Below are 12889 nucleotides of genomic sequence, written 5' to 3'. Positions count from 1 at the left end.
AGCTACAACCACGTGACCAGTTCAGAAACAAGGACTATAATTGTTTTTAGTATTTGTAATGGTTAAGATTGTGGGTCAACTTGGCTGGGCCATGATTTGTAGTGTTTTGGCAGTCGTATGAAGTTGTGATCACTTCCCTGTTGAAATTTGATATGTGGTCATCCCCATGGTGGGATCTGTTGAGAGTAGCCAGTCAGGTTGAAGGGGAATTGCCTTGGGCGTGTGGCCTGCATCAAATATCAAGTGGACTTTCTGGCAAGGCTTGTGGGCTTTTGCTTGTTCTGGATCCTGCAGCTGGCTCCTGTTCGTCTGACTTCTGGTTCTTGGGACTTGAGCTAGCAGCTTACCTGCAGTCTTGTCTGGCGATCGTGGGATTTGTTGATTTTCACAGCCAGTGAGCAAGAGCCCTGCTCTCTGGCCTGCCGGTCTTGGATTCACCAGCCCTTGTGGCTGCATGAGTCAGGGGAAACCTCTATCCTGACCCACGGACTTGGGATGTTCCAGCCTCTACAACTGCGTGAGCATTTCCCTGATATAAATTTCTCTCTGTATACGCTTTACTGGTTTTGCTTCTCTAGGGAACCCAGCCTAAGACACTATTTCTTCTTTGTTCTGTTAAATGTGTATGTTGTTGCTGTTAGGTTCATGGTGACCCTATGTTAGATTCATAGTGACCCTGTGTACAACAGAACGAAACACTGCTCAGTCCTGCGCTATCCTCAAAATCATTGCTATGTTTGAGCCCATTGTTGTCAATCCATCTGTCCTTCTCTAGGTACTGGTCCCTCCAGATAACATGTCTAAAGTATGTGAGATGTAGTCTTGCCATCCTTGCTTGTAAAGAGCATTCTAGCTGTACTTCTTCCAAGACAGATTTGTTCATTCTTCTGACAGCCCATGTTATAGTCAATATTCTTTGCTAATAGCACAATTCAAAAGCATCAAATCTTTTTCTGTACATACAAAAATGACAAAATAGAAGAAACACAGTTTGTTTTCTTCCCTGTTTTATTCCATTAGTTATTATAAAATATAAGATGTAAATAGGGCTAGTGCGTATTCAGTTGCACACATGTTAAATCTTTATCACGTTAGGAGCAAGTGTGACTTTATAATTGTGTTTATTTAGAGATTATGTATGGTTTAAGGAGACGTGTACAGGTGCCAAGTTGAGAAGGGGTGAACTGTGATGGTTAAGGTTCTGTGTCAGTTTGGCTAGGCCATGATTCTCAGTGGTTCAGGAGTTACGACGTAATCTCCGTCCACGATGTGATCTGTTGTGGGCAGCTAGTCAGTTGAAAGGGGAGTTTCCTTGGGGGTGTGGCCTGCATCCAATATGTGTGGGTATTTGGGCAAAGCTCACCTTCCCTTGATTCTGCATGCAACTCATCATCCTCTGACCTCTGGTTCTGGGGCCGTGAGCCAGCAGCCTGCCATCTGACCTGTCCATTTTGGGTTCGTCAGCTCCTGCAGCCAGGTTCAGCCTGATGCCTGACCCAGAGGTTTGGAACTTCCCAGCCTCCACAACTTCATGTGCCATCTCCTTGAAATACATTTCTGTGTGTGTGTGTGTATATATATATGTACGTGTACTGTTTGGGCATCTAGTGCTGCCAAAACACAGATACCACAAGTGGATGGCTTTAACAAAGAGAAGTTTATTTTCTCACAGCCCACTAGGTTACAAGTCCAAATATGGCATCGGCTCCAGAGGAAGGCTTTCTCTCTCTGTTGGCTCTGGAGGAAGGTCCTTGTCCTCAGTCTTCCCCTGGTTGAGGAGTTTCTCAGGCACAGGGACCCTGGGTCCAAAGGATGTGCTCTGCTCCTGGGGCTGCTTTCCAGGTGGTATGAGGTCCCCAACTCTCTGCTTGCTTCCCTTTTCTTTTATCTCTTAAGAGAGAAAAGGTGGTACAGGCTCTACTCCCTTTACATTGCATCAGGAAGGTGGCCTGAGTGAGAGGGGGTGTTACAATCCCACCCTAATCTTCTTAACATAAAATTACAATCACAGAATGGAGGACAGCCACAGAATACTGGGAATCATGGCCTAACCAAGCTGATACACACATTTTTGGGGGACATAATTCAATCCATTACATGTATATGTGTATGTATACACACAGACGTATATGTGTATGTGTACACATGTATATGCTTCACTGGTTTTGCTCTGTAGAGAACCCAGCCTAAGACAGTTACTTAGCTGTTTGCTGCTCTGCTACATACACATGTTGTATTTTTCAGAAGATCCCCTCTTCTCAGTCAGAATTAACCACTGAACCAACCCGTGTGGCTGGGCACCTGATCTCTGGATGCCTACTACTGCTCCTCCTCCCCGCGTGGAAGTCAGGCTGCGGGACCACTGCCTGGTTCTTCAGTGGTGTCAGTGAGACCGTGTGGGCCTATTCTGCTGCCCTCGTTCACACCTCATTCCCTCCACTTCTCTCCCCTGGGTCCCAGGCCCTAGTCAGTTTGCTTCTCCACACACTCAGGGTCCTTGAGCTCCTGGTGTCCCCTTGCCTGCCTGCAGCACCTCTCCCTCCAGCTGGTGGCACCCTCTGCTCTCAAAGCTCTCTGCCCAGATGGTGCTCCTCAGGGTGTCTTCTCCTGACTTCCTAGTTCTCAGAGAACGCCTCAGGGAGTGGCCTTTAAGCTAAAGCTGTAGGAATGAGCAGGCATCAACCAGGCCTCTGGGGGCAAGGGGGTAGCCTGCGAGTCGGCCTGAAGAGGGCAGGTGGGGGGCACAGGGCGAGGTCAGGTCCAGCTGAGGTTGAGAGCCAGGGCGGGACCACCTGTGCAGGTCTTCTAGAGTGTGTGGAGGCTTCTGGGACCCAGGAGGGACCATACCAGATGCGCCACGCAGAGACTGCATGCGCCAGGTGTAGTCATGTGGGCTGGGCTGTCATGCTTGGCAGAGCACGGAGTTCCTGCTTGTAAGTGGATTACAGGGAAGCCTAGCATCTGAGCTGGAGGGAAACCAGAGATTCCCTTGTTTCAGAAGTTACAAAGGCAGTATGTTAGCAAGTACACAGCGTGCAGGCCCTGATCTAGAGGAGTTCGGATCTGTTACCTGTTTCAAACAATGATTCTCGGCACCTGTGTGCAGGCACCAGGGCTCAGCAGTGAATCACAGGCGACGGCTCTGCCCTAATGTGTTAGTGCATGAGCTTAGACTCCAACCAAAGTCCAGAGTCAGCTGTTCAAGAGTTACACATGCCGTGGAGAAAATGAATTGAGGGTCCTGGAAGATAAGATTTGAGCCAAGATCTGAAGAAGGTGAGGGAGAAAGGCCATCCCAGCAGGGGACAGCACGTGCAAAGGTCCTGAGGCAAGGACAGAAAGGAAAAGGAAGCCATCCCAGTGGAGAGCAGCACGTGCAGAGTCCCTGAGGCAAGGACAGAAAGGAGGCCAGTGTGGCTGGAGAGGAGTTAGTGAGGAGGATTGTGGAGGAGACGAGTTCACCGAGAGATCACACGGGGCCTGCTGGCCAAGATAATGACATCGGCCCTGTTATTAACTGGGATGGGAGGCCATGAGGGACTTGGAGCATGCTGGCTGTTGTATGGAGAGCTGACTGGAGGGCAGGGATGGAGGTACTCAGGGGCTTTGACCAGGGCAGGGGCAGTGTTGGGGCTGAGAAGAGAGGGCTCTGGGTGGACCCACAAGGTTCACTGAAGAGTTGGATCAGAGGCTCAGTTGTGGACATGTTGAGTTTGAGCCACCTGTCGAGGTCCACATTTGGGTGTTCATGGAGAGGTATGAGCATGGTGTCACCAGCAGATGAGTGTCATGTGAGGCTGAGGACAGATGCCCTTGGGCACAAGTCCAGGGACGAAGAGAGAGTGGCTGCAGCTGTGGTTCTCAGCCCTGGCACTTGGTAGCATCTTATGGTCACTTTTTACAGAGTGCTGGGACCACACCAGAGATTCCAGGTTTAATTAGTCTGGGCTGGGGCTGAGGCATTGTTTGCTAAAAGCATCAGGTGATGCTGATTACAGCCAGGATTGAGTCACTGGGCTACAGAGCCTAAAAAGGAGCAGCCCCTGACATGGGGCTAACCCCTGCCGTGCGGCTGACCCCTGCCGTGCGGCTGACCCCTGCCGTGGGGCTGACCCCTGCCGTGCGCCTGACCCGTGCCGTGGGGCTGACCTGTGCTGTGGGGCTAACCGGTTGTAAAATGGTGTGGTGGGAGCGTATGACCTCCTCTAATTGACTTCACTGGGTGGAGGGAGAGAGAATCAAGATCACATAAGCCAAGGCTGATCCATACGAGGTGGCGATCAGATAATCCTCTTCTCTCCAGTTTTTACCAGTTCTGACACCTCGCGTGCACCTGCAGCACTCTACTTCTCTGCTGGGCTCGATAATTTCGTTGCAACAGCCACACGGAACTCAAACTATACTCCGTTGGGGGGTTTATTAGGGAAGTAACGGGTTACAACTTACCACTAGGATCAACAGGCCACAACTCAGGATCAGGATCAGGAAGCACATAGGCAAAGTCTCCCTTCTTCAGTGCAGGACAGCTCTCTTGGCTCCTCTGGGCCATGCAGGCCTCCTCTCTGCCCCCTCAGGACAGGCCTCCTCTCTCGGTCCTCAGCCCGCTTGGTCCTGGCCTCTGCCCCGTTCAGTCAAGTGTTGCAAAGCTCTTTTGCTCTGCCAGTAAGTGCCCAGAGGTGCCCCACTCCATCAGCAAGCCTCCTGTCCAAAGGTGCTTAGCTCTGTCTGTGGGTCAGTGAGTCTAGCTCCACCCAGTGCCTGGAGGCACCCCACTCCACCAGCAAGCCTCCTGCCCGTAAGTGCCCAGCTGTCTCACTCTGTGGGCGGCACGCCCACTATAGTCTCCTCGCTCTGTGGGCCCAGAAGCCCGCCGCACTGTCTCACGCCAGTCTCCTGGTTCAGCCGCTGCCGTTTCTCTGCTGCACTTACTGCCTTGTCGTACTGTCTCCGGTGTTACAGCTCTCTCTGTCTCCTGGGTCTAGGAGGTTCCAAGTGCAGGGAGCCCAGGCCAAAGGACACACTTCACTCCCAACTCTTCCTTCTCCCCCTCTGCTCTGGGATTGGCCTCTCTTTAAGCCTAGCAGGATTGCAAAACTGACCAACCCACTAATTAGGGTTCCATACACCTTATTGCCTAGTCCCACCCCCCCAACAAGGGTTCCATATACCTTATTTGCATTGTGAGCAAGCTGTCCAATCCCCTTGGTGGACAACAAGCACCTTATTTACATAGTCCCACTTGGTAATTTTATAGGAATCACAAGACGATGCTTGGCCATAAGGGCTATATTAAGCCAGCCACAGCACTGCACCAGTGCTGTGGGGTAACCCGTGCTATGGGGCTAACCATGCTGTTGGGTAACCTGTGCTGTGGAGCTAACCATGCCGTGGGGTAGCCTGTGCTGTGGGGCTAACCATGCCATGGGGTAACCCATGCTATGGAGCTAACCATGCTGTGGAGTAACCCGTGCTGTGGGGCTAATTGTGCTATGGGGAAACCCATGCCATGGGGCTAACCATGCTGTGGGGTAACCTGTGCCGTGGGGCTAACCATGCTGTGGGTAACCTGTGCTGTAGGATAACCTGTGCCGTGGGGCTAACTGTGCTGTGGGGTAATCCATGCTGTGGCGCTAAACGTGCTGTGGGGTAACCCATGCTGTGGGTGACCTATGCCGTAGGGTAACCTGTGTTGTGGGGCTAACTGTGCTGTGGGGTAACCTGTGCTGTGGGGTAACCCGTGCTATGGGGTAACCCATGCTGTGGGCTAACTGTGCTGTGGGGTAACGCATGCTGTGGGGTAATGTGTGCTGCATGCTGTGGGGTAACCCATGTTGTGGGATACCCTGTGCTGTGAGACTGACCATGCTGTAGGCTAACCGTGCAACCTGTGCTGTGGGGTAACCCGTGCTGTGGGGTAACCCGTGCTCTAGGTAACCCGTGCTGTGGGGTAACCCGTGCTCTGGGTAACCCATGCTATGGGGTATCCCGTGCTGTGGGTAACCCATGCTGCCGGGTAACCCGTGCTGCGGGGTAACCCATGCTGTGGGGTATCCCATGCTGTGGGGTATCCCGTGCTGCGGGGCATCCTGTGCTGTGGGGTAACCCATGCTGTGGGGTATCCCATGCTGTGGGGTAACCCATGCTGCAGGATAACCCATGCTGTGGCGTGACCTGTGCTGTGGGGTATCCCATGCTGCAGGGTATCCCATGCTCTGTTTAACCCGCGCTGCGAGGTATCTCTGCAGTGGTAACCTGTGCTGTGGGGTATCCCATGCCGTGATGTAACCTGTGCTGTGGGGTATCCCGTGCTGTAGGTTAACCGTGCTGTGGGCCAGCCGGTGCTGTGGGGTAACCCATGCTGTGTGGTAGTTAAGGTGATGGTCAAGGGTGGTGTCCTGGAGCTGGGGAGAAGGAGGAAGTGGTCTGTGGGACCCTCCCAGTGGGCCCAGGGGAATGAGGCCTCTTCTCAGAATCTGTTCTGTCCTCTGGCCACATACTTTGTTACACGCAGTCTGTTCAGTAACAAACACATTATTTGCTGAAATTTAATCTTATCAGGTGTCATGGATTGAATTATGTTCCCTCCCGCCCCAAAAAAATGTGTGTATCAGTTTGGCTGGGCCATGATTCCCTGTATTGCCTGATTTTCCTATATGTTGTAAATTCTACCTCTATGATGTTAATGAGGGAGGATGGGCAGCAGTTGTGTTAGTGAGGCAGGACTCAGTCTACAAGATTGGATTGTGTCTTGAGGCTATCTCTTGAGATATAAAAGACAGAGGTGACCAGAGAGACAGGGGGACCTCATAGCCCCAAGAAAGCAGTACCAGGAGCAGAGCACATCCTTTGGACCTGGGATCCCTGCACACAGAAGCTCCTAGTCTGGGGGAAGATGGATGAGAAAGCCCACAGAGAGAAAAAGCCTTCCCCTGGAGCTGACACCCTGAATTTGGACTTTTAACCTACTTTACTGTGGGAAAATAAACTTCTCTTTGTTAAAACCATCCACTTGTGGTATTTCTATTATAGCAGCACTAGACGACTAAGACATCTGAAAAAAACACCAGGTGTGGCTTTATCAAAGGGAAATTTTTTGTCTCACAGTCCAGGAGGCGAAAGTCCAAACTTAGGGTGCCAGGCTCTAGGGGAATGCTTTCTCTCTCTGTTGGCTTTGGGGGAAGGTCCCTGTCCTCAATCTTCCCCAGTCTAGGAGCTTCTCAGCACAGGGACGCTGGGTCCAAAGGATGCGTTCTGTTCCCTACAGGGCTGCTTTCTTGGTGTTATGAGGTTCCCATGTCTCTCTGCTCACTTCTCTCTCTCATGTCTCCAAAGAGATTGACTCAAGACAGTCTAATCTTGTAGATTGAGTCCTGCCTCATTAACATAACTGCCTCTAGTCCTCCCTCATTAGCATCATCTTATAGTATATTTGCTGACTTTTTGGTAGGTAGCCTAAGCTCTTAACTGCTTTGCCACCAGGGCTCCATTAACATCATAGAGGTAGGGTTAGGATTTACAACACTTAGGAAAATCAGATCGGATGACAAAATGCTGGGTAATCACACAATCCTGGGAATCACGGCCTAGCCAGGTTGACACACATTTTTGGGGGATGGAGTTTAATCCATACCGTCAGATGAATGGCTGTTTGTTATTTGTAAAAGTTCAGTGATTGTTTCATTACAGATATATGAACAAATGGATGTATTCCTAGTAGTTTTCCTCTGTACCTACCGTGGCACGCCTGACACGGGTGTGTGGGTGTTTTATCAGCAGCCCTGGGCCGTTTGTGTAGCTGCCACAGATGGTTTTTAATTCACAGCCCTGCAGAGGGATAGCTTTTGCTTATCGCAGTGCACCAGGCACTGTCCCTGCCTGCTCCTGGAGGCCTGCACTGTCGCCAACAGAGAGCTCCCTTGTACTGGGCAAACCTTTCTGCAGATGGTTTTCTTGAAGCAAAGCAGCTGATAAAATCCCTTCTACTGCGACAGTCCACTTGGAGAAAAGACCCAGAGTGGTGGCTTCTGGCCCGCGGCTATGGCTTAGCATGGAAGCTGCAGCAGCCCACCTGTGGGGGTGGCGCGCCTATGGGAGGGCAGTGCACCTGTAGGGGGCGGCGCACCTGTGGGAGATGCCGCACTTGTGCGGAGGGCGGTGCACTGTGGGGAGGGCGTACCTGTGGACAGCAGCGTACCTGTGGGTGGTGGTGCACCTATGAAAGTCACATACCTGTGATGGCACACCTGTGGGAGGCGGCACACCTGTGAAAGCCATGTACCTGTGGGGGGTGGTGCACCTATGAGGGCAGACTCTGGCCAGACCACGCAGAGCAGTGTGGCGTCTGGGCCATGGTCTCAGGACAGGCAGCGTTGTCTCCGTGGTCGACGGGGGCCGAGCAGGGCGTCCTAACCTTGAGGGTGGGGTGGGGAGGCCTTAGCATTCCTCCCTCTGTGGTGATGTCGTTGAATTGTCTCTTTTAGGGCAGCTGGTGGACTTTGTGAAGAGAATTGAGTCTCGAGGTCCTCTCTCGTGCGATACGGTGCTGAAGATATTCTATCAGACGTGCCGAGCAGTGCAGCACATGCACAAGCAGAAGCCACCCATCACCCACAGAGACCTCAAGGTACTGCCTCCCCGCCCGCGCCCCCGGCTGGGGCTGCCGCCCTTTGCCGCCGTGTTAGTGAGACCTGAGAAGTCTGGGAAGGCTGGTGCCCGAGCCGCGGAACAGCAGGAATGGATTCTCCGGAGACTTTTTCCTTTAAGCTTTGATCTCATTCAACTTCGCTAATAAGACAAGGGCTGCCCTGCCTCCTCCGGGTTCCCGCGAGCCCCTCGCTCCCAGTGGGGAGCGTCCACGGGCCCCTCCCTGCCTCAGCCCTGGGCGGTGCTTTCCTCCACTTCACCGAGCATGATGACATTCTGCAGGGACAGGCCCTCCTGTTAGCATGTCCAGAGTACACGAGACCAAGTCTCGCCATCCTCCCTTCTGAGCAGCATTCTCTGTACTTCCAAGACAGATTTGTCCATTCTTCTGGCAGTCCGTGATAGAGTCAATATTCTTCATCAGCATCCTAATTCAGAGGCATCAGTTTTTCTTCAGTCTTCTGTACTCATCGTCCACAGCTCACATGCGTATGAGGCAAATGAAAACGCCATAGCTTGGGTCAGGCCTACCTTAGTCCTTAAAGTGACATCTTTGCTTTTTTGATACTTTACAGAGGTCTTTAGCAGCAGATTTGCCCAATGCAACGCGTCTTTTGATTTCGTGACTGCCGCTTCCATGGGTGTTGATCGTGGATCCAAGTAAAATGAAGTCCTTGACTACTTCAGTCTTTTCTCCGTTTATCATGATGTTGCTCATTGGTACAGTTGTGAGAATATTTGTTTTCTTTATGTTGAGGTGTAATCCATACGAAGGCTGCGGTCTTTGATCTTCATCAGTAAGTGCTTCAAGTCCTCTTCACTTTCAGCAGGCAAGGTCGTGTCATCTGCATAACACAGGTTGTTAATGAGTCTTCCTCCAATCCTGATGCCCTGTTCTTCTTCATATAGTCCAGCTTTTCAGGTTATTTGCTCAATGTACAGATGGAATAAGTATTTGGTGAAAATATACAACCCTGACACACGCCTTTTCTGATTGTTCAAAGAACTGCCTCTTGCTCTATGTACAGGTCTGCATGAGCACAGTTAAGTGTTCTGGAATTCCTGTTCTGGTAATGTCATCCATAATTTGTTATGATCCACACAGTTGAATGCCTTTGCATAGTCAATAACACACAGGTGAACATCCTTCTGGTGTTCTCTGCTTTCAGCCAGGCGCCATCTGACATCAGCAATGGTATCCCTGGTTCCACGTCCCCTTCTGAATCCAGCCTGAATTTCTGGCAGCTCCCTGTCGATCCATGCTGCAACCATTTTCTCATGTAACCCTCACAAAATTAATAGTTCCTAGTGTCTTCTCAGAAGCCCTGGTGGTGTAGTGGTTACGTGCTATGGCTGCTAACCAAGAGGTCGGTAGTTCGAATCCGCCAGGCACTCCTTGGAAACTCTATCGGGCAGTTCTGCTCTGTCCTCTAGGGTCACTATGAGTCGGAATCAACTCCACAGCAGTGGGTTAGTGTCTTCTCACGTCTAGTCTGTTGGCACCTTTCCCCAATTATCCCCAAAGTGTTATGTTTTTTAAATGGCTTTTAATCTAGAACCTTCCCCCATGCTATTGATTTGGTTGTCCTTTTTTGCTCCCCTTCCGCTCCTTCTGCAAGCAGAGGGAGACCACCATGGCTGAGTCAGGTCCTGGCTCCTTCTGCGTGTGAAAAGCAGAGAGCTCCACTTCAGCGTAGTTTATGCCTTGCCTGCGTTAGACCCTGTCAGCAATCCTTCCACACCCCAAGGCCTTACATGAGGCATGTTCTTCCCCTGAGAGTTGTGAAGTCTGCCTTTCATGTGTTAAGTAGTAGTCTGCCTGCAGTTGATTTTGTGTGTGCTGTGAGGTAGGAGAACAGCGGCCCTTTCTCCATGTGGACGCCTGGCCTGTCTCTGCCCCAGAGGTGCGCCGTCATCCCAGCAGCTTGAGGGCCCTTCCTCCTCCTGGGTGGTCTGCGTGTCCTAGGGAAAGCCTGGGTGGCTGGGTATGGGTCTTCATGGCCTTTCCCAGTGTGCACACGTGTGTGTGTGTAAGCGCTGTGTGTGCATGTTGAGCGCTGTGTGCACGTGTATGCATGTGGACGTGTGTGTGCATGCACATGTGTGCTGTGCGTGTGTGGGTGCTGTGTACAGGAACACTACGTTTGCGTGTGTGGGTGCTGTGTGCATGGGCACCATGTGTGCATGTGTGAGCACCATGTGTGCATGTGTGTACGTGTGCGATGTGTGAGCATCATGTGTGCACATGTGCGTGTGTGTGTGAGCACTGTGTATGTGCACACATGTTCTGAGAGCCCTGGGGTGAGTGAAGGCAGCGCCTTTTGAAAGGGGGAAGGGCTCTACAGCGAGCCTGTGGCCCTTGACGCAGGGCCTGAGGCTTCTGGCCAGCAGACCCCTGGGAGGCCAGTGCCAGCCCTGCCCCGGGATCCAGGCTCTGGAGGGCGGTTCCCTTCGTATTTTCTGCTTCACTCACACTGAGAACCTACCTTATGGGTCTGGGTCTTCATTTAGATTTTGGACCAGGGGTGGGCCTGACCTTTTTCTTTTCTCCTCTGAATCTGGAAAGGCCTAGAAAACCAGGGTTTAAGGTCAGTGGTTGTTAGATGCCCCTGCAGCAGAAGCCTGTAAGGTCCGAAATCCACTTCCCTGGGTTCCTCCCCTTCCAGGCCAGCCTGCTGACCCCACCCCTCCCGCCAGCCCCTCCCCTCCTGCCATCCCCTGGGCTCCCTCAGAAGACCTGCCCTCCTTCTTTTTCTGCCCTCCCTCCCTCCTGTGTCTTTTTTTTCCCCCCCTTTAATGTTCTCTCCAGCACTTTCCATTGCTTTCAGCAGGAAGATTGTTCCAGGCACTGGGACTTCCTGGTGTCCAGAAAGCAGAGTGATGGGTTTGGAACTGGAAGGGTGAGGGGGTCATCTTGCGGGGCTAACCCACCTGGGTCCACACCCGCAGCACGCCGGTGGGGTTTCTGCAAGCGATCCGTCTGGATAGTTCTTTCTTGATGGTCTATTCGGTGGTTTGTGGATTGTCTAGTGGCGTCAAGACCCTCTTACTTGCTTAAGTCTGTGAAGTATGATAACCTACCCTCTATGTGTGTACATGTCTGCATGCCCCCCCCCTTTTTTTTTCTTAAGGAAAATGAGAATAATGGACAAAATTAATCAAGAAATCAATATTTACAAACTTGGCCTGGGTTTGAAATCCACTTACCTGCTGTGTGAGAAACACCCTTCTTTGCCCCTTGTATGTGGTGAGGCGTGTGAGTGGTGGCATGGGGTTGGGGGGCAGGCAGGTATGTGGCCCATCCTCAGAGGACTCATTTGGGGACGTATGATCACACTGGGCTGCCCCTCTCCAAATGAGTGTAGTCCCCCGGGGCTCTCCCAGGTGACACCTCCCTCTCACAGCCCACCCCCCACCCAGAGGCACGGCACTCCCCTCACTCTTAGATTTATGGACTTGATTGGAATACGTTCAGCGATATAACTTATTTCTGACTAATTTTGGACATGAATGAATGGAAACTTCCAGTATATATCCTTTCGCATGTGCTCATTTTGCTCTGCGCGATGTCCTTGAGTTTCATCCGTGTCACGTGTGGCCGGCTCTCAGTGCAGTGTTCTGTTGCATGAATGTACCACTGACGGAGGTGCGTTGCTTTTGCTTGCCTTGTTATGGCAAACAGTGCTGTTCTGGGCACTCTCAACATCCTTGTCTGGGCCTTCTGGGGCCTTCTGGTGGGGAGGCTGCATCCCTCCATGCCTGGAGGGGAATAGGGGGCAGAGGGTATGTGTGTCTTTGTTGTTGTTAGCCAGGCGCCCTTCCGACTCACAGCCTTCAGATGGCTGTGATCCATGGGGTTTCCATTGGCTGCTCTTGGGAGTAGCTCTCCAGTCCTGTCTTCCTAGTCCGTCTTTGTCTGGAGGCTCTGTTGCAGCTTGTTCAGTATCACAGCAACCTGCCAGCCTCCACTAACAGGTGGAAGGTGTCTGCACTTGAGGCGGATTTAGGTGGAAATCGAACCTGAGTGGTGAGAATTCAACCACTGAACCACCATTGACCTCCATGGTGTCTTTAAACCTTGACACTCCTGTCAGCAGCGTATCATGGTTTCCATCGTTCCACGCCTTTGCCAACCCTTGGTATTGGCACACCTTTTCATTTAACAGACCGCATGGATATGTCTGCTTTGGGTTTGCCTTTTCCCTCGTTATGAGAAAGTCAGCCATCTTCTCATATTTATTGGGAT

General features: G+C 51.8%; 1 protein-coding gene across 3 annotated transcripts in view; it reads left to right on the top strand.

Moving 5' to 3' along the window:
- Positions 1-12889, top strand: part of GAK (cyclin G associated kinase) — a 123445-nt gene that overhangs the window by 23757 nt on the left and 86799 nt on the right. For all 3 annotated transcript variants that reach the window (XM_049886519.1, XM_049886518.1, XM_049886517.1), the window contains exon 5: positions 8481-8623. In XM_049886519.1, the coding sequence (XP_049742476.1) occupies positions 8481-8623 (143 nt within the window). The remainder of the gene's footprint in view (positions 1-8480; positions 8624-12889) is intronic.

The sequence above is a fragment of the Elephas maximus genome, chromosome 5 (assembly GCF_024166365.1).
Source record: "Elephas maximus indicus isolate mEleMax1 chromosome 5, mEleMax1 primary haplotype, whole genome shotgun sequence".
Classification (NCBI taxonomy): Eukaryota; Metazoa; Chordata; class Mammalia; order Proboscidea; family Elephantidae; genus Elephas; species Elephas maximus.
This window is presented reverse-complemented; position numbering and strand designations above follow the sequence as displayed.